We start from the raw sequence: 21,034 nt of genomic DNA, 5'->3' as shown, positions 1-21,034 counted from the left end.
ATTATTTTTGGCATTTTCTCGGAGTTGCACCGACACTCCCACATTGTATTCGCATTGGTTGTACTCTTTAGTTCCATTGACCTACTTTTATGGTCATTTTTTGGAAATTTATAAATCATCTTCTTATCTTTGTTGCTAAGGAATCTACGAGCAACCAAAGGATGTTTGGACAACGGTCACTGATTTTTCTCTTTGTGGTCTCCAATCCTTCATCTTTACAATAGAGTAACTAATCTACGTGTCTTTTCAACCACACAAATTATGTCTTTATCTCATTTTGCTCCCTATTATAGTAAACAACTAGTGTGCTTTTCTTAGTTTGAGTATTTTTGTTGTGCCCTGGCCTCTCTGTGTATCATCTGTCACAACATAGACGAAATTGCTATAAATACATCATCTCCTCTTCTAACCGACTAACCTTGACTCCATCTTGCAGGTTACCTTCTTATGGCCCATTTCCAAGGGTTGGTTACAATGGTTTATCTTTTAGTGGTTTGACACTTACAGGAAGCTTTGCAAGTTCTCTTTTCTTTGACCAAAATCCCATTCCTTATGGATCTTTCCTATTTTGGTTTGCAACCTAATGGTTCTAGAGAGTGATGAAATTCCAAGGAAATGATGAATCAAGTAGTTTGACAATGGTTGTTGATGTGGTTCCAATATGGTGTTCATATGGTGCTATGAAATGCGTGGTCAGCCATCCACTTGGCCTTTCCGTTGAGGTTCAATTACAAATCCCCAAATAAATTGTTACGTATGATTGAGCTTCATGGTAATTGTTGGTAGCACTCTAGTCAACCAATGCTTCCACTGAAAACATCCTAATTGACCACACTCCCATCAAGAATTGCTCATAAAACACATCTTTAACCATCTAGGGCCCCTTTGACACAGTCCATCAAAATGCACCTATTGTTTCCATTCCCTAATTGGCAATTTGCTCTTCCAGTTGATTTTGTCTAGTTGATTATATCCAGTTAGTTCTTTTCTTATCGGGTCTTTCTTGGATGATTTTCTCAGTTTACTTAACCTTAGTTGATCACTTGTCTAGTCGACCTTTTGACTACTTAGTCATTGGCTCACTCTTAACCATTGAGCACATTCTCTGGTTCAACTTATTTGCGTTATTAGGATCCAATGTTGGATTAGATTTCCTGTTTTGGGGGGTTCTTAGTTTCTCAAGTACTCGATCAAATTTTGAGCATCTACCCTTCCACAATTACTGAAGTTATTAACAATCAAGAGTAACATCTTTCTCAACTTGGTGGCTGCTTGTAAGGTTCTTGCTATTGATGTGAGTCTAGTTGAAAATTACAATGTGCTTCTATTGAGGCCAATGCTATTTGGTCTACCTTTGAACTTTGCCTCTCAGTAATGCCTTCTTTACAACTATACTCATGCTTACTATTTTTTTTGGCTTGTTCTTTTTATAAGGCTCACAAATGCTCACTATATTTGTCGATATCTCCTTTTCACAAGCCTTGCACATGCTTCTCTTGTTGCTACTACATGTACTCTCCAAGCCGATTTCCCTCTTAGAGGCCTACTCATGCTTGCATTACATGTGCCTTTAATCTTCCCTAAAATGTTGCAATTGTCATCTTGGTCTTCTTACCGTCAGGACATATTGACTTCTCATTTACTGCATCATCCAATCATCTGAACAATGGTTTGTTCGTGGGAATCTCTTGAGAGTGGAAAACAATGAAAAACCAATTATTGCTAGTTCTTATAACAATGATACATTTCCCCTTCAAAAAGAAGCCCTTATCAATACCTTCTTGTGACATTGAAGAATTTCCCTTTGTAGATTTTCCTGCTCTACACACTCTCTCTCTAGAATATTAGGCTTTTGCTCTTAAGCCATTTCCTGTTGCCTCATTCTTGGTTTTCCCTTCTTGCTCATGGAGTGAAGATGAGGATGAAGCATCCAACACTTCTCCTCTAGGGACCAATCATCTCTTGGTGAATACAAATATTCTTTCTTCCTACTGTCTTCGTAGACAACATTGGATTTCCTTTTAAGATTACTCCTTTCTGTTAGATAAACTTGACTTGGGAAAGAGTCAAAGTTGATTGAGTCAAACAATGGTGGTCTTGGGCACACGGTTTTGTGTGCCCATAGTTTTGTGCTTGTGGAATTCATGTAATGAAGCCTTTAGAAGACTAGGTGAGAAGACTCTATTGTAATGGGCTAGGGGATGTGAGCGGTGAAGGCTCACTTGGCCGGTTTGGCCAAATTTTGTCCAAGGGATCTAATGGAATTTTGTTATCAAGGTTTTTACCTAAAGTTGCGATTTTCCCATGGTAAACACCATGTGCATTGTGTTTATGTTTTTCGATTGTTGCTGGTGTAATGTGCATATATGTTGTTTTTGTTGTTAGTAATAATTCTCTTGGTAAATATTTTATGCCTCTCTTGTAATGTTTTTACCATTTGGTATTAGAGTCAAGGTTTTGGCCTTTTAGAGGGATGCCTTTGTAGCCAAAGTTAAACTGTGCTGTCTACCAAGAGTGGTTTGATAATGGTTGTAATGTTGAAGTTGTGGACCTAGTGACGATGCAAAGTGTGTCCTGGTAGCAAAAGACAAGAGAAGCGAGATCCATGTAGCAGGAAAACCATTGTTAAAGGTGCTGGGTGAAAGAGGAGCCAAGGATAGATGGGTGCGACTGGTGGCTTGTGGGTATCAGGGGCCTTGATACAAGTATCCTTGATTGCATCGCATCACATAGGAGTTTAATTGGGGCGCAATGTTGATATCGTGGAGATCTCCAACTCAGAGGTGCTCCATGCTTACGAGTTAGCATTGGCTGCTTTGCTCAAGGCACTCAATTTAAATATAATGTTGGCTCAGACGAGTGGAAGCACATAATAGAGGACTTAGATTCAACAGTCTGTGCTCAAGTTTGTCATGATAAAGATGGTAGGCATGAAATGCGAAGCATTAGAGAAGGCCATCAAGTCTAATCTCAACATCGTTGGTTTAATCTGGTAAGGAGAACAAGCCCAAAATCACAAAAGCATGTTGTAGAGAAAAAGTGGGTCTCAGTCATTGCAAGGTGGATTAGTGGTACAAACAGGTGCTGTTAAAAGTTGATGGTGTAGGCATTTTTTGGGTGATGGTCAAAGAGGCTTGTGGGCATTGGCTCAAAGATGTTGTTGAGTTTGCGAGGCCTCGAGTGGAAATGTTGTTGGTTTGGAGACAAAATTTGGTGCTCTCATTGTAGGTCTACGATGGTAGAAGTCAAGAATAAGTGAAGATGCAAAATGAGGAAGCTCACACAATGAGAGTGTGAGAGTGGGTGAGACTCCATAGTTCATTCCACTCTTCAATCACTTCACTTGGGAACACCAACACAACGACGAAATTATATGAGCAAGTTTGGAGTTTTGGTCATTCAACGTGGAATCAAGTTTATTACTTTTGAAAGCTTAGAATTTGTGGACATGTTGATGTCGGAGATGCATAAGTTGGGTGGAGCTACTATTGTAGTAGATCAAGCAATGCCAAAGGAGGAAACCACAAAGCAATGGGAAAAACTATTTTCTAGTCAATATGATGCATAGAATGCATATATCAATACTGCAATCCGGTATGGGGCATTAGGCTATGCTACACTGCATTACTATTCAAGCACAAGATTCAAAGATCGTTATGCATCGGAAATAGGAAGTGGTTATGGCAGTAGAAATTCATGGCCTCTACATGAGGGCGAATATTGAATGTGGTGAAGCTTTGATATGGCATTGGTATGGAACTATAGTGGCTAGAAATTTGTGACTATAAATTGTAGTGCATGCCGATGTAGATGGGATGTGAAAGCGAGGAAAGCACCAAGACCTTCTAGAGGAGGCTGCAGAGAAGCTAGATCTGGAAAGGAGAGCACCTGTTGAGAGGATGGAAAAGGAGAGAAACAATGAAAAGGCAATTATTATAATGGAGTTAAAATTTAAAATTGCATGTAAATGGGCATATCATTGTAAGACTTCGTAAGGCATGCGTAGCCCTAGGAAATTTACGGTAAAGTCTAGTGTTAGACTTAGGTGAGGGAGCGGCGGGGGGGGGGATGCAAATACCCTAGGTATGAACATTTAGGGGGGTAAGAGCTAGAGTGAGTGGTGCTGACTCACTTGGCTAGTTTGGGCAGATTTGGTCAAGGGAAACCCCAAGTCAAGGTTTAAGGGGTGATAATTCGGTAAAATTGACTCGAGGAAAGTGTCAAAGTCGACCGAGTAAAACAATGGTGGTTATGGGCACAAAGTTTTGTGTACCAATGGTTTTGTGACCATGGAATTCATTTAATGAAGCCTTTAAAAGGCTAGGTGAAGACTTTGTTGTAATGGGCTAGGGAATGTGAGCGGTGAAGGCTCACTTGTCTGGGTTTTGGCCAAGTGTTCTAATGGGATTTCATTAGCTATGTTTTTCCCCAGAGTTGGGATTTTCCCAAGGTAAACACTGTGTGCATTGTGTTTATGTTTTATGATTGTTGCTAATGTAATGTGCATATCTGTTTTTTTGCTGGTAATATTTCTCTCGGTAAATATTTTATGTCTCGCTGGTAATTTTTTTAACACTTCTCTTCTTCCTAAAACATCTAGGGTCTCTGATGATGGACCACTTCCTCCAATACTCGACCACACAATGTTTGTATAATCCATGAAAGGAGAAGGAAACTCTTACTAACATTGTTATGCCTTATGACATGTCTTCTTGCCATGAAAACAAGTCACTGAAGGTTCTTGTTCACATACCCTTCTTTGTCTAGACTTGTGCTTTTTGGGTCCCTTGCTTGGTCTTCCAATCGTTGGATGTGCTTAGGTGCTTGGGTTGCCTTCTTGCTTGGGTTGCGGATCATTCTTCATGATCTATTCTTCACTTGGAATTGTTGGTCTTACTATGTCTTGACCCTTCACAAAGATGATCCTCGAGGCTTGCACATTACTTGGGACTATCTTGAAACATTCATCCTTAGATATGATACCATCACTATATTCTAAACTAACATGATGTGGTCTAAAATTCACCGCAATGGAACTCTTCATGCCTTGGCCATGATTGTAAAGCCCTTGACAATGATAATCCATCTTCGATAACAACTTCAAAGCTATATCCCTTTGGTATGAAATTTATAACTACAAAAGACTATTGATGCAGATTGAGTGAGGGTGAAGGTGAAGTCCTTACACAGTTTCCTTAGTCATATGTCATGCATCTCGAGTTGGAACAAGCTTCCTCTCTTTCTTCATCTCTTTTAGATTCCTTTGAAGACTAGCCAATATTGCTTTCTTGCAATCAACTCTAATTATAGTTTGTCCACAACTTGGACATGATACTCAAGATATTTCACATAACTTTTCAAAGTTTCTGCAACGTTTCATTCTTCTTTTCCAACGGCTAGATTGTATTTCTTAGAATTCACTATCTACTTGGATTTACTAATCGATCTCTTTTAGTTCACGAAGTCTGTCTTTCTCAAGTGATTTTCCCATGACTGCTTTATCACAACTCCACAGTTTCAGAAATATACAACTCTGATACCATTTGATTGATAATGCAATGGGTGAGTTAGAATCTCCCAATGGAACTCAAGTCAAATTTGATTAAACTAATACTATACCTTGCAAATATTATGGACTAGATTTCGTTCTTAGTTATTTCTCAATAAAACTAAAGTCAAGGCAATGGTACACACAACATTCACACACAATACAACAAATTTTTCAAGGAGAAGTGTAAGAAGTAGGGTGTCCATTGGTAGTGTCATGGATGGTGCACCAAGGAAACACGACTAAGTGTACATGACAAGTATATATCTTTGGTAGCCTTGACGACCAACTTGCAGGTGACAACCATGAGATGATTAGGACAATGTACTAGCACATAGGCTAGGAGGACCAAGGATGTCTTGCTTGGTAGGGTGGACAATTGATGAGATGTTGCATTGCGTTGAGAGGCGCTCTCCAACCCAACATGGTAGAGATGTTGTAATGAAATGTTTACCATTTTGAATAATTCAAATTACATAAAAATTTAAATAAAATAAAATAAAATAAAATAATTAATGTAATGTAATGTAAACATTTTAACTTGGTCAAAATAAAAAAAATAAAAAAAAACCCTATATAAATAAAATAATAATCAAATTAAAAATTACACATGGCACTGACCCATGTTATTGAGAACCCATGGTATTCATGTGGAATATAGGCTATTTAAAGGGGGAAATTAAATCATCCTAGATCCATCTTAACTCCGAATTTACCAAGCTCCGAGAGGGATCATATGTCCTGCTATCCAAACCTCTTTTAGAGTGAAAAGAGATTTGATCCCTCTTGGGGCTTGGTAGATCCGAGGTTAAGATGGATCTAGGTTGGTAGTAGGCCTCGACAAAGGACAATGTGACTTGGCAATGTGATATATTGTGTGTTATCTATGGCAAGGAAGCCCTGTTGATAAATGCATTAAAGGTATGTGAATGCTTGGAAAAATAGTGACATGATATTCATGGACCATCATGTATTGGCCTATATGGATAACATCATGGTTCACATTGGGTAGTCGATTGTTCAAGGATTGTTGGCTTAGAGGAGCCATGGTGTAACACATCTATGGTTGGGTGGTGATGGTGTAACATTGTCTATGGTAAAATGAGAACTTACGTTCTACGTGGTTTAAGCTGCTTGGCTTGGGTTTGGTCAGGAAATGTTGGTTAGGCATAGTATTGTGATACAAGTGGTTGATGGTTGGAGTGCACAAACACAATTTTAGATAGCAAATACATATATTTTATTAATGAACTTCAATGATGAATTACACCGTGGGAGGCCCTGGTTTAAATACAGCCCTGGGTGCCTCTTAGTGAATGGGCATGATCTTTGATCATGCCATTTAATTACTTACTAACAACAATTTATTTAATTTGATATAACATTGCCTTCCCCTTGAAAAGATGCTTTGTCCTCAAAGCATACGTAATGACTGGTGTTGTTGAAAATTTCTTCGGTCTCCCTAGAAGCTTCTTCCTTTGGTATGTCCTTCCACCTGATTAGGTATTCTTTGATTACTCGTGATCACAACTTCCTTTCCCTGATGGAGATGATACCGTCTAGCTCTAAAATAACCCTTCCTTCATCATCTAAGGTCGGAAGTGTTGTTTGCGCTGATTGATGTTGACTAAGTGCCCTTTTAAGGCAGGTTACATGGAAAACGTTGTGAACACGACTTTGATTGGGAAGGCTTAAACTGTATGCTACTTGGATGATCTTTTTATTGATTTGGTAGGGTCCATAAAACCTTGGTGCCGATTTGTTTCTTTCCCTTTTTTTGAAGGACAACTGCTTGTAAGGCTGGAGTTTAACAAATACCCATTCTCCAACTTCAAATTCTCTCTTGGTTCTGTTTCGGTCAGCTCGTTGCGTCATACGATTCCTTGCATTATTTAGATTTTCTTTTAGAGTTTGGACGCCTTTTTGGGTTTCTTCTAACTGGTTTTTAACAGTTGGAAGCTTCGTCTCGATGAAAGCAAAGTCCTTCCATTTCAGAGGTTCGTAACCATATAGAGCTTGAAATGGAGTCATTTTTGCTGACATGTGGTAAGTAGAATTGTACCACCATTCAGCGAGATGTAACCATTGAATCCACTTATTTTGTTTGTTTGTGCCATAACAACGTAAGTAAGCTTCTAAACATTTATTGACAACCTCTGTTTGGCCATCCGTTTGAGGATGGTAAGATGAACTCATGTTGAGGTAGGTTCCTATATGTTTGAAAAATTCCTTCCAAAAATTACCCTTAAATTTGGCATCTCTATCGCTCACAATGACCTTGGGGAATCCATGTAATTTGTAAACATTTTTGCAAAAAATCTCAACGATTTGTTTTGCCTAGTCTGATTTCCTCATTGCAATAAAGTGAGCATACTTGGTGAGTTTGTCGACTATTACAAGAATTTTATCCTTACCATTAGACACAGGGAAAACTTCAATAAAGTTCATTGATATTACCTCCCATTTCTAATTCAGGATGTTTAAGGGATGAAGTAGTCTGGGTGTCATAATATTTTCATTTTATTCCTCTGGGATTTATCGTATTTGGCTACATATTTTTGAATATCATCACTCATTCCCTTCCAAAAGAATGACTGGCATACATTATAATAAGTTTTAAAGAATCTTGCATGTCCGACTGACAGTGAATCATGCGTTTGAGAATCTTTTCTTTAAATTTGGAATTTGAATTTAGATAAATTCTTCCCTTGTACCATAGAATATCGTTCTTCCATTGAAATTTTGAATTATGAGGTAAGTTATTGATTATAGCACTTGTTTCCGGATCTTTTGCATACTCACTTCGAATCTCATTAAGTCATTCGGGAACAACAACTGAAACTGCAAGTAATGATGGTTCTTCGTCTTTCCTCGACAAAGCATCGGCTACTATGTTATCTTTCCCTTTCTTATGTAATATATCCATGTCGAAGGTGGCGATTTTTTCTATCCATTTTTTTTGTTCTGTAGATAGCATTTTCTGTTGGAGGAGATGTTGAAGACTATTATGATCTGTTCATATTTAAAACTTACTTCCCAAGAGATGTTATCTCCATTTGGCTAATGCGTGCATAATAGCAAGCATTTCCTTATTGTATGTAGACTTGAGATGTTCTTGCTTATTGAGCTTCCTGCTTTCAAAGACGATTGGGTGACCATCCTGCATTTGTACTTCTCCCATGCCAAAACCTGAAGCATCACATTCAATTAAAAATGGTTTTGAGAAGTCTGGAGTTGCCAATACATGGGCATTAGAGATAGCTTCCTTCAAGTCTTCAAAACGCTTTTTTGCTTCATCATTCCATCGAAATGAGTTCTTCTTTAGAAGGTTCGATAGGGGTGCGGTTATATGGGCATAGTTTTTAATAAATCTTCGATAATACCCGGTCAATCCTAAGAATCCTCTTAGCTTGGAGATATTAACTGGTTTGGGCCATTCCCTTATAGCCTTGATCTTATTAGGATCTACTTTTACTCCTTCCTTGGATATTATATGTCTAAAATATTCTACTTCTTCCTTCCCAAAAGTGCATTTGGCCTTCTTGGCATAGAACTGTTGTTTTTCTAATACAGTAAGAACTTGTTCCAAATGTTGTAGGTGCTCCTTCCATGTTTTACTATAAATTAGAATGTCATCAGATAATACTAACACAAACTTCCTTAGATATGGACAGAATAACTCGTTCATAGTAGCTTGGAATGTTGCCGGTGCATTGGTTAAACCAAAAGGCATTACTTTGAACTCGTAATGACCTTCATGTGTTTGGAACACAGATTTTGCTACGTCTTCCAACCTTATTCTGATTTGGTAATACCCTGACCTTAAGTCCAATTTTTAGAAGTATTTAGTGCTATGTAGTTCATCCAACATTTCATCGATAAAAGGAATTGGAAACTTGTTTTTAATTGTTATTTTGTTTAGTCCTCGATAATCCACTCATAATCTGAACGATCCATCTTTCTTTCGAACTAATACAACTGGAGCCACATCAAACTTTTATTTTTTGTGATGATGCCACACTTTAAAAGATCTTGGACTAATCTCTCAATTTCAGTTTTTTGATGATGTGGATATCGATATCTTGCTTTGACTTCTATTGTATGTTCGATTTCTCTTTTAGGAGGCATCTTCATTGGAAGGTCTTGGAATACTTTTTCGTGCTTTTGAATTAGCTCTTGGACTTCTGGTGCTTCTTCGTTGACCAGACTCGAAGTTAACATTTCTAATTGATGACACTGTACTACATAAGCTGGTGCTCCCTTTCGAATCATTTTCATCATTTGGGATGATGATACAATTTGGTTGTCAGGTCGCTGGAACCCATATAACTTGTATTTCTGTCCTTCCCATTTAAATTTTATAAATTTCTTTTGATGGTTGGCAGAGTAAGTGCCTAGGGTTTGTAGCCATTGGATAACTAAGACCACATCCACTCCTCTTAATGGTACAATGTAGAACCGAGATTGTAGATTATAGTCTCGAATCTGCAATTTGAGTTTGTGGCATTTCCCTACCTTTTCAATTTTCTTACCATCAACTACCATAACCTTCATGTTGGGCACGGGAAATGTGAAAATGTTGAGTCTTTTCGCCATGGTTGAGTCCAAAAAATTGTGGGTGCTATCGGTATCGATCAGAACCATTACATTGTTCTTCTTGATATGTCCTTTTAATTTTAATGTCTGGGGTTGTGATATACCTGTCATAGCCGATAATGATACTTGCGGAATGCTCTCATCATCTGGTTCTGGAGAAAATTGTGGGGAATCTTCGATTTCTTCTACGTCTGATTCATCACTGTCTGAATCATTAGTTGCTTCACATTTATACAGGTTCTTGGTCTCTTTTCCTTTAGCACACCTATGTTTAGGGTCCCATTTTTCGCCACAATGTTTGCACTTGCCCTCTTTCATTCTTTGCATTTCCAAGTTAGTTTTTTCTCCTTCATGAAGATGTGGTGGAACATATTTTGTGTTATCTGTGTTCGCAGCTTGGGAAAATCTTCGTCTCGAATATACTCTTTCAACCTTCGGCCACTGCATTTTTTTGTGTTTCTTTTCAACAACTTTTGCTTTCTGTCTGGCTACCTTTATAGAAGTGATGTCATGAAGGTCGAGCTCAGCCTGGCGATGGGGTTCAAGTCTCGTGGTGTATGATTGAATGAGACAAGTTTCTGATAATCCAGGTACTCGCATAGCTAAAGTTTCCCATTCTCGAGTGTATTTGTCCACATCTCCTTTTTGTTGCAATCTGGTGAGTGTTGAGAATAACTCTTCGTCCTTGACACATTGGAACCTTTTAAAGAACAAATTTTTGAATTTCCTCCAACTGATAGCAAGTGTTGTCTTTTTCCACCACATATTGTATGCTTCACCTTCCATTTGCATGGAAGCATGCCTGGTCTTTTCGTCATCATTGTCAATACCGTAAATCTCGAAATATTCTTCTGCTTTATTGAACCAAGCAAAGCTACATTTTTCGTTACCGTCAAATTTGGATAGTTTAAGTTTTGCTCTTCGTTGATGTGTAGCAATCGACGGAGTGAAGAAGGGGTATTGATTTGAAAATGGCATATTGGCGTATGGATTCCAGAGATGCCTATTTTGAAAGTTCTTGTTATATTTTCTTGATTAGGCAGGGAAGATGTCTTTGGAGACTTAGGTTTCTCATGAGTCTGACGAGTTTGATGAATCTGGAAAATTGAGATGTTGAGTAGCTTCATTATTCTGGGGTATTTGATTGGGTGTAACCTTCATCTTGTCACAAATACAGGTCAACAATACCATTGCGTGATCCACTTTATTTGAAAGCATTGCCAGATGCCTTTTAAATTTGCTCTTGTTCTGCTCGAGCTGACTCTCTACTCTCTTTATTGTAACCTGGAGTGCCTTGATTTTTTTGCCCTGTTCGGTTAGTGGTCACCTTAGTCTCAAGGTCTAACAATCTTTTATTGAAATCGACCATCGACATTGATGAAGAGTATATTTATCCAACTTAACTCTTTTTCTTAACTTGATCCTAATTTTTTTATTTGTATTTTTTAATATTATTATTATTATTATTTTTAATTTTTCAAAATATTATTATTATTTATCATAACATCTTTCAGAAGAAATCACATAAGAGAGATTCTCGTCGACGCGTTTCGAACCAGCCAGTGTGGTTCATCTTCAGGACAAGATGAGGAATCTGATCTAGGCATTTAGATAAATAGATGTAGAGAGCTGCTAACTAGCCGTTAGGGATAACAACTAGTTTGACTGAGGGTAGGAAATAGAAAAGGTTAATGACCAAAAAGGAAGGGAAAGAAATAAAATGATTATTATTATTATTTTTTTGGATAAATTAATGATGTAAAAAGTTATAATTTAGAAAAATAATAACCCTTTATAACTAAATTAATTAATATATATTAAAAATAATTTTAAGAGTCATAAATTGGGTACTATCAATAAATAATATTCTAAAAGGAATTAATATTTTAATCTTATTCATATAATTATTAATTAATATTCGATAGTCAACCTTATAAAACTATATAATATAATCATATTAAAAAAAGAGAAAAAAAAGAGTTTAAATTTATTTTAATATATAAAAATGATAAACACCTTATATAACCTCATTAATGAATATAATATTATATTAAATAACCTCATTAATGAATAAAAATTTAAAAATTATTCATAAAAATAAAATAAAATAAATTTTAATCTATAAGAATTTTTTTTTTAGGAAGAAAGCGTAGGAATCCAGTTTCTGCTGATACTCCAGCCATCATCTCTATTTAAATTAACAGGTCTCTTTTCGATTTCTAAGGCCTCCTTGAATTTACGATGATGAAAATGGTCAATCCTCGCAATAACCTTAGCTTCTTCAATGCAGATGTGATGATTTGTTTTTTCTGCATGCTCTGCCAAAGCAGAGGAGCGAGCTCTTCGGTGCCTAAGGTCGGCAACATGATTCTTTTGGTTAATGGATCGACCAGTCTCACCAATATAAGGAGTTCCACAAGAACAGGGAATAATGTAAACACCCTTTCCATCCCTGGGATTAATCGGGTCTTTAACATAACGAAGAGAACTTCGGATAGTGTTAAGGGGTCTAAAGGAAGAATGAATCTTATGCTTCCTTAAGATCCTCGCGATTCTATCTGTGGTCCCTTGAATAAAAGGCAGACGAACACCAGAAGACCAATCCTTGGGGTCAATTTTATTCTTAGGGCCTTTTTCAGCATTTTGAAAAGCCTTAAGACCTTGAGACCTACTATAACCATTCTTATTAAAAACTTTTAGGAGGTGGGATTTCTCATCTTCAAGGTGATTTTCATCGGAAACTCGCAACGCTCGAGTGGCTAAGGTGTTGAGAACGCCTAGCTTTTGAGCAGAAAAATGATGGGAACTAGCATGGAGATATTGCTCTGTGTGAGTTTTCTTCCGAAAAACCTGATGGGAAAAAGAACCATCATCCTTCTTAGAGATAAGAACATCAAGAAAAGGCAGGCTATTATCAACTTCAAATTCCATGGTGAACTTTATATGGTCAGATTGACTATTAAGATGATGGAAAAACAACTCCAACTTCTCTTTACCATGAGACCAAACGACACAAGTGTCATCCACAAACCTTTTCCAAAGTTTGGGTTGGTAAAGGGCCGAAGACAGGGCTTTAAAATATTACTATTATTATTATTATTTTTTTTAAATGTTAATTTTATTTATTTATAAATTTAATAACTCTATAATATACTATATAGTTATCAAAGTTTTATAACTTAAAGTTTAATATCTCTATCCAACGTGCTGGTGGCTAAAGAGCTCACGGTACGGTGGATGATGACGACTTCACGGTACGAGTGAGGATGACAACGGACGACAGGGAGTGGTTGGCTGGCTGAAGATTTCACGGTATGATGGAGGAGGACGACGGATGACAAGGAGACGTGACGAGAAAGATGGACAGTGGTTGGCACACAGGGACAAAGGAATAGTCAACAGCTAGTTAGCAGCCACGGTGGATGAAGGAGTGCGGAAGCAGTGGAGATAAGAAGGCAACGAACTGTGCACTGAGGAACAAATCCACTCTGATACCACCTGGAGTGGACAACCACAGCTTTAGATAGCAAATACATATATTTTATTGATAAACTTCAATGATGAATTACAATGTGGGAGGCCCTAGCTTAAATATAGCCCTGGGTGCCTCTTGGTGAATGGGTATGATAAAGATCATGCCCTTTAATTACTTACTAACTACAATTTATTTAATTTGTCATGCCCAACTAGCGAGGTCACATTGGTGCTGCATGACAACTAGGCTTCTTTAATGGTATCAAATGCTTAAGTGGAATGAAAGGTATATGCCTATGACAAATGGTATTAGAGCCACATTCAATTGTGGAAATTATAGAAGTGTCTCTTCACCACCAACACTCCTTTCATAAAAGGAGCTAATGGCACTGCGTTGATGAGGATGTCAACAAGTCAAGTGGGGGAGAATGTGGGGACCCAACTTGAGGTGCCACTAGCAGTGGGATGGCAGATGGAATGCTAGGCAAACATGACTAAAGGTGTATGATGAGTTCATGTGCTTGGTAGCCTTGGTGATCACATTAGTGGCCATTGTGATATGGTTAGGATAGTGTACTAGTGCAAAGGCTAGGAGAAATAAGGATGTCTTGTTAAGTAGGGTGAATGATTGGTGGGGTGTTGCATAGTAGGTTTTGACGAAGGAGGATGCAACTTGGCAATGTGATGGATTGTGTGTGTTATCCGTGGCAAGGAAACAATGTTGATAAGTGCACTGAAGCTATGTAAACACCTTGTGACACAGGGACATGATCTTCATGGACTATCATGTGTTGGTCTAGACGGATGATAGCATGGTCTCACATTGGGTGGTTGATTGTTCAAATGGTACAAATGGTGCAACATTTCCTATGGTTGGATGGCAATGGTGTAGCATTGCCTGTGATGAAATGAGAAGTCAACATTTTGCATAGTTTAAGGTTCTTGGCTTGGATTTAGCCAGGACATGTTGGTCAGGTATAGTTTCCTTAATACAAGTAGTTGATGGTCATGGCCAACTAGCAAGGTCATGCTAGTGCTGTTTGGTGACTAGGCTTCTTGAGTAGTATGGAATTCTCAAGCAAAACGAAAAGTCTAGCCTTGTGACAAGAACTGTCTTTGGGAATAAATTTGAACATATTTCTTAGTATTGAAGTTTGAACAGTGGTTCTGTTTACAACTGTAAATCTGCATGACATTTGGGATTCCGCATACACATGGTTACATTTGAAAATGCCTTGCACTCTTGGTAATCAGATGAGGCTTTCCTGTCCTCAAGGAAATCATCCTTCTCCTCCTCAACAATCCTCTTTGTTGGCTGTGATCCTTCAATCATCAATCCAATATAGTCAATTGTCCAATCTCCAGCTAATGTATGGGCTTCTTCTGTTGGCTCCTTTGCGGAATTCCACAGGTTTTCTGTCTAACCAAAACCAAACTTTCTGTCAACCAAATAGCCTCTACCTTTGGTTTTCTATCAAAGTCTTGCCTACGGGTTCTTCAATTGTTTGTCTTCTCACCACAGTAACTGATCTATGTTTATTCATTCTTGACCACATAGATTCTCTCTCAGTTCCCTCTTTTGCTACTGTAAACAATGATTGTGCTTGTCTTATTCTAAGGAATGTCGGTTGTGCTTCACACTTTATGTATTCTATGTATTATACTTGCACTGGTTGAATTTTTCAGTCCCATTGACCTATTTATGGTCATTTGTTGGACATTAATAAAAATATCTCATCTCTCTTACACACATAAACTCGCTGCCACCACACCATCTCCTATTCTAACGAGATAACTTCAACTCCATTTTGCAGTTTGCCTTCTTATGGGCCATCTCAAAGAGTCAGTTGCAGTGGTTCATCTTGTTGCATTTTTGATGCCAATGGAAGACTACAGTTTCTCTCTTTTCTGACCAAAAGCCCACTCCTCGTGGATCTGTCCTAGTTCAGTCTGCAAGCTAATGGTTCCAGAGAATGACAAAAAGTCGAAGAAATAATCTATCGAGTAGTATGGTGGTTATTGTTGATGTGGCACAAACATGGTACTTAGAGGATACTATGGAACAACCTATCATCCATCTAGTTGGATTTTCTTTTGATGTTCAATTACAAGTCCCCAAAGAAACTGTCATGGGCAGTTGAACTTCATGGTCACTGTTTGCCACATTCTAGTCAACCAATGCTTCCACCAAAAACATCATTGACTACTCTCCCACCAACAACTGCTTGTCAAACACACGTCCTTAATCGTCCAGCATGCTCCATTAACATGCACCCATTGCCCCCATAATTAGACAATTTGTTCTTCTAGGTTATTCTGCCCATTCAGTTATATCACATCAGTTCTTCCCTTGTTGGCTCTTGCGTGGTAGATTCTTCTCAGTCGACTCAGCCTTAGTTGGTCACTTGTTTAGTTGATCTTTTGACTACTTAGCTGATGCCTTACTGCTGGCTACTGGACACAGTTTCTCTGGTTCAACTTATCTTCATTATGAGGATCCAATTTTGGATTACAATGAAAGGAAATCCCATGGTATTGATGTTAGACACTTGTAAATGTGCCTGGTCTCTTACCATTCACATTATAGTTTGTTCCTGCGAAGAGAAGTTTGCTGATATAAGAAGGGTTGTTCCATGAGTCGTTGCCCCATAAGGTAATTCATTGAACTGAGCTTGCTGCCATGTTGTAACATTTGAAACATTATACTAAAAAAGTTGACCACTGTATAAACTATAAAGTGCAAACTTTCGAAAGCTTTGTAGTGCGTTCTGAATCTATGGGGTTGCTAGTAATGCATGATAATAGAGTGGTAGGTATGAAGAACATTGTCATTATAGGAGAATAATATCAATTTTATGTTCATCTCTTATTTTAGAAAAATTCGTTTGCAATTTTCAAGTTACAAAATCTTGTTAAATACCAGAAGGGATACATTCAGTACAAGAATATATTTCAAATAACCTTGCTCACCTGTGTTATGATTGCACTAGCCTATGATGGTATGACCTTAGGTATAATAAGAAGATAGAACCCACAGGATTTATGTTTAAGGTAAAAAAATTCTGGGATGGCCCCCAGAGATTAAAAACTATATTTATGTGACATGGAACTGATCAAACTCTATGCTCAAATTTTAGGCATCGTATATCTACAATTCAGATTCCTTGAAGGATCAAGAAAGAATTTTGTAACAGTAGCAGTTTGTGGTCTTTTTTCTGGTGAACTCCACTAGCAAATAGACTTATTCTGTGCCTTGGCAGAAGGTAGTTATGAGAACTTTCTGACCCCAGTCTGCCCTGGTTAATTTGTGAAGTTGTGTGATTTCATACTTGAATAAGCAAATTAGTTTTGACAGTTCTTGGGGAGAGGCATGTGCTTATCAATCTACATATATCCATAAATATTACAGATCATCACAAATATCCTATGCAACCCAGCTTCTGGTCTTTCTTATTATTTTATCGTAGTTTTATCCTTGTGGTGTTAATCTTCATTCAAATTTTTAAACTTTTAAGGTTCTTAAATAGGTGCGTGATTTGCCATATGGATTATAAGAGAGGAGATCGAATGATGACTTTGCCATGCAAGCACCCCTACCATGCAGTCTGCATTACAAGATGGCTACAAATCAACAAGGTTTGTGTTGCTTTTTGTGTCAAATGGCACTCCACATTTCATGTTTTGCATATTTTTAAGCGGCATTTATCCTGAGATTAACTGGTTCTTCACATGTTCTTGGTCCAGGCATGTCCTGTTTGTTATGTTGAAGTGTTTGGATAATCAAGGTGAAAGCACAAAGTATTGCCATCCGAAGGAGCTTGTATAAAGAGCACTTAGTCAAAGGAATGAGCAGTTTCCTTTGAAGGGACTAGGGGCTTGAATCAACAAGCATCGTAGCAAATACGTTCTACAAATACCTTTGAATTTGTCTACTCTTACAAGATAAATAAGCATGTGATTGCTGTACTTAGTGGAAGGTTGATATGCAGGAAAAATTGACCAATAGTACAGAGGAGGTGCTGATTTTTCTTGCTCTGTAATATTTGTTTGAAAAACATACGATACTCTATAGATGCCTAAGATATTCTTAGAATGTGAAACCGTAAAAGTTTAGAGGAAGGGCAACGATGTTTAGTATTCATTGGTACACCTTCGGCTATTTCTGTAGGAATGTGATACAATGGATCATGGATTGTAGCCTTGTCATTAGGCTAAATGAAAAAATGGCAGCATGCAAGCATGTTCTGAAGAACACATGTACTAGGTGCTAATAAGATATTTGCTTGGTTTGGTGTGTTAGTAAATATGACAATTTTGATCATGGTTCAAAGTTTCCATCCCGCTATAATATGCCTTTATTACTACATTCAAGCCTCAACAAATTGATTAGATTAAGATAGCATGAGCATTACTATGACCAGCTATACTTTGCATTTGAATGCGTATTAAAGAAATTCGGGACACTGGTCTAATAGAAAAAGAAACTATGTAGTGTTGACAGTAGGCTATATAGAAAAATAAGAAATGCAACAAGTATATATGCATTCAATTAATGGCTAGGTTACCTTTGTTTTCATGAATGGAATATGTATTTGCTTTCTCAAAGAAATTTATTCAGGGCTCCTTCAGCTGGAGAAAGATGTCCCCAGTTCATTTCCACCGGCAAAAACAGTTAAAATTATGGGCAATATATGCAATTGTCTATGCTAGAATGACTTTATTGTTCTATGCTTTTCACAAAATCTCATGGCTCTATGTTAACATGGGGCCTTTTAAGGCCTTTTAACATGTTTTATAATGCAGTTCAACGCATGGCTCTTGTCCACGTCATTATCATTACCGGATGGTGAAGTGCTCCTTTTGTCTTTAGAATTTGGAAGGACTTGATTGGATTTTGTTTCAAGTTGTACTCTTTCAATGTGTTTGCCAATGTGCTGGTCATGGTGTTATTCTGATGCTTAGTATTTACTTTCTATTGGGACAGCTTTGAAAAAAATCTGATTCTTTTCATTGCCAACAATTATTAGTGTCTAACTTGAAGCTTTCAAATCTAACACAACCTTCAACATTACCTGAATTAAAACATTCAAATTTTAGTAGTTCAGAGAGCCTCAAAGATCCATGGTATATTATTCTCTGGCCTTGCCAACCATTCAACTAGCAGTGTTTCAATGTTTATTTTCTGAGCACTGGATCTAAGCATGTATTCATGCATTCCTGTAGCTTTTGGCAATTGTTAAGTGGGCTGAGTAGCTACAATAAATTTTGTATTTATGTAGAAATTTCAGATTTCAAAAAATGAGAATGTGAGAGGCTCATTCAGTTAAAATCAGACAATGCAATCCTTGTCAAATTTCACCATGATATATTCATTAATAATTAATTTTGTGGAGGGAAATGCAGGCTTTCTCAAATTGATGCATGACATCTTTGATAGCAATCAAAGAACATTGGCATAATTCCAATGTATATTTTGTATCCAGGAATGATATGTAGGGAGCGTTTACAGGAGTTGGTAGTGGTTGTTAATTTTCTGTTGAGCCTAGCACCTGACACTTTATTAACATAGCATATTACAGATCTACTAAATAAATGCACAACTAGGTCTTAACACCATTAACAGATGTAAATAATTACACCAATATCAATCACAAGTGAAACAAACAAATTCTGCCCAATGAATAGTTCTTCATTAATAACTTAGAATCTATTTGGGCTCTCGTCTTGGGACAATTGAAGAAAATACAATTACAACACACTTTGGATATGATCCAATAGGTCAGGATCTAGATCTGTCAATTTCCTTGGCTGACCTGGATCTCCAATGCTGCACTTTTGCACTTTCCTTAGACCTGACACACTTGAATGGAAGTCCTCCAGTAACCAATGAGATGCCTCTCTCAATGTCTTGTGTTGGTGTATGGTGTGACTTTCTCCTCTCCTTAGCCTTGCTCTTATAATTTGACATTGAGTTAAATCCCTAACCCTAATCTCCAAAGTGATTGATGATCGAGATTAGATCTTGCCTCACTTGAGATCAATGGTTGAGATTAAAACATAATCAAAGTAAATACTTTACTTTTCTTAAGTTTCTTTAGTGCAATGGCCAAGATAATTAATTATGTGCTTTTCCTAAATCAGACTTGGGGTAAGATATAATTAGCAAATTACTCATACTTGAGCAAGTGTCCCAAGCAGGCTTTGAGCGACTTCTACATACCTAGACTCTTAGGGCTATGTAGAAGTACCTCTTTGAGCTACAAACATTAGCATTCCCTTAATGAGGGGGGCACTGTTGCTGCTTTGAACTAGCTTCGATCCCAAAGCTACATCCACTACCATGGCTCCTCCCCTTGAACTAGAAGACTTCCCTACCACCTAGTTCAAAATTATCCTTGAAGACTTGCTCCCCTTGGACTCGTTCTTAGAAGCTTCATGCTCCTGAACATTCTACAAGGTAATCTCATACCAAGAGACGACCTTGATAGATTTGGAAGGACCCGCTGAATGCTCCTCCCTACTTGGACCTAAAGGTTGATTCCCTTTGAACTATTTAACCTTTGGAGTTTCTCGCTCCTTGTTCTCTGTCATTATTCTGCTTCTTGCCATTGCTTGAATATATTGGCCCTTTAGCTTATATATGTTGCTCTCTCTACCTCTAATGACATGGCCCTTGTGAGAGCTAGATCCCATGGGTCTGATTAGTGCTTGTCCATTATGGATTGCTACATAGAACCCCTTCTTTTCCATCATAAACATTGAGATAAAAATCCTCGAGTTTTGGCAACCATAAAACATCCTTCACTTCCAACTTGCCTCTTGACTCAAGTTTGAATATACTGTTCCAACCCTCTTCACTGCATGTTTGGTATCAACACTAACCTCCACATGCAATTATGAGTCCCACTTTATCAAGCTATTAGATAGCTCTCACGCACTTGTTATATGTTGTGTGGCTTCACTATCTAGTAACCATGCACCAATTAGTAAGGTGCATGGGAAAATGTATGAAACAAGTGAACTTAGTTTCAAACTTCCTCAAAAACTGTTCTGGAGCTTTGTTGATAGCTATAGTTGATTGCATATCCTTTGTGCCCTTCTTCCTCTCTGAACACTGTGAAGCATGGTGTCTCGTCTTATGACATGATAAACATTTAACCTTAGTCAAGCCCTTATTCTTCTTCGGTTGCGACACTGACTCCTCACTCTTGTTGCTCAAACTTTTTTCCTTTGATCCTCATTGCCTGATTGAAAACAACAAGATTCTCATCATCACTCATATGCTAGCCTCCTGATAAGATTCCTCCTGAATCTCTTCTTGCATGAAATCATCCCACAATCTATCCCAATTAGAGGGTCTCCTTCCACAATGCTCTTGTTGAAAAGGAGCCCATGGCTTGGTGAAGCCATTTAAAG

The 21,034-nt window shown here is 37.7% G+C and overlaps 1 protein-coding gene across 1 annotated transcript in view; it reads left to right on the top strand.

Annotated features, from left to right (window-relative positions):
• BB (RING/U-box superfamily protein) overlaps nt 1-17,953 on the top strand; it is a 63,672-nt gene extending 45,719 nt beyond the window's left edge. Inside the window, exons 7-8 of the mRNA XM_089443042.1 lie at nt 17,146-17,254; nt 17,363-17,953. Coding sequence (XP_089299168.1) covers nt 17,146-17,254; nt 17,363-17,398 — 145 coding nt within the window. The 3' untranslated portion in view covers nt 17,399-17,953. The remainder of the gene's footprint in view (nt 1-17,145; nt 17,255-17,362) is intronic.
• The last annotated feature ends 3,081 nt before the right edge of the window (nt 17,954-21,034 follow it).

This window comes from Pinus tabuliformis, chromosome 9, assembly GCF_031772625.1.
Source record: "Pinus tabuliformis cultivar Carrire ecotype Pingquan chromosome 9, CPIR1, whole genome shotgun sequence".
Lineage (NCBI taxonomy): Eukaryota > Viridiplantae > Streptophyta > Pinopsida > Pinales > Pinaceae > Pinus > Pinus tabuliformis.
The sequence above is the reverse complement of the archived record's forward strand: the minus strand, read 5'-3'. Positions and strand labels throughout refer to the sequence as shown.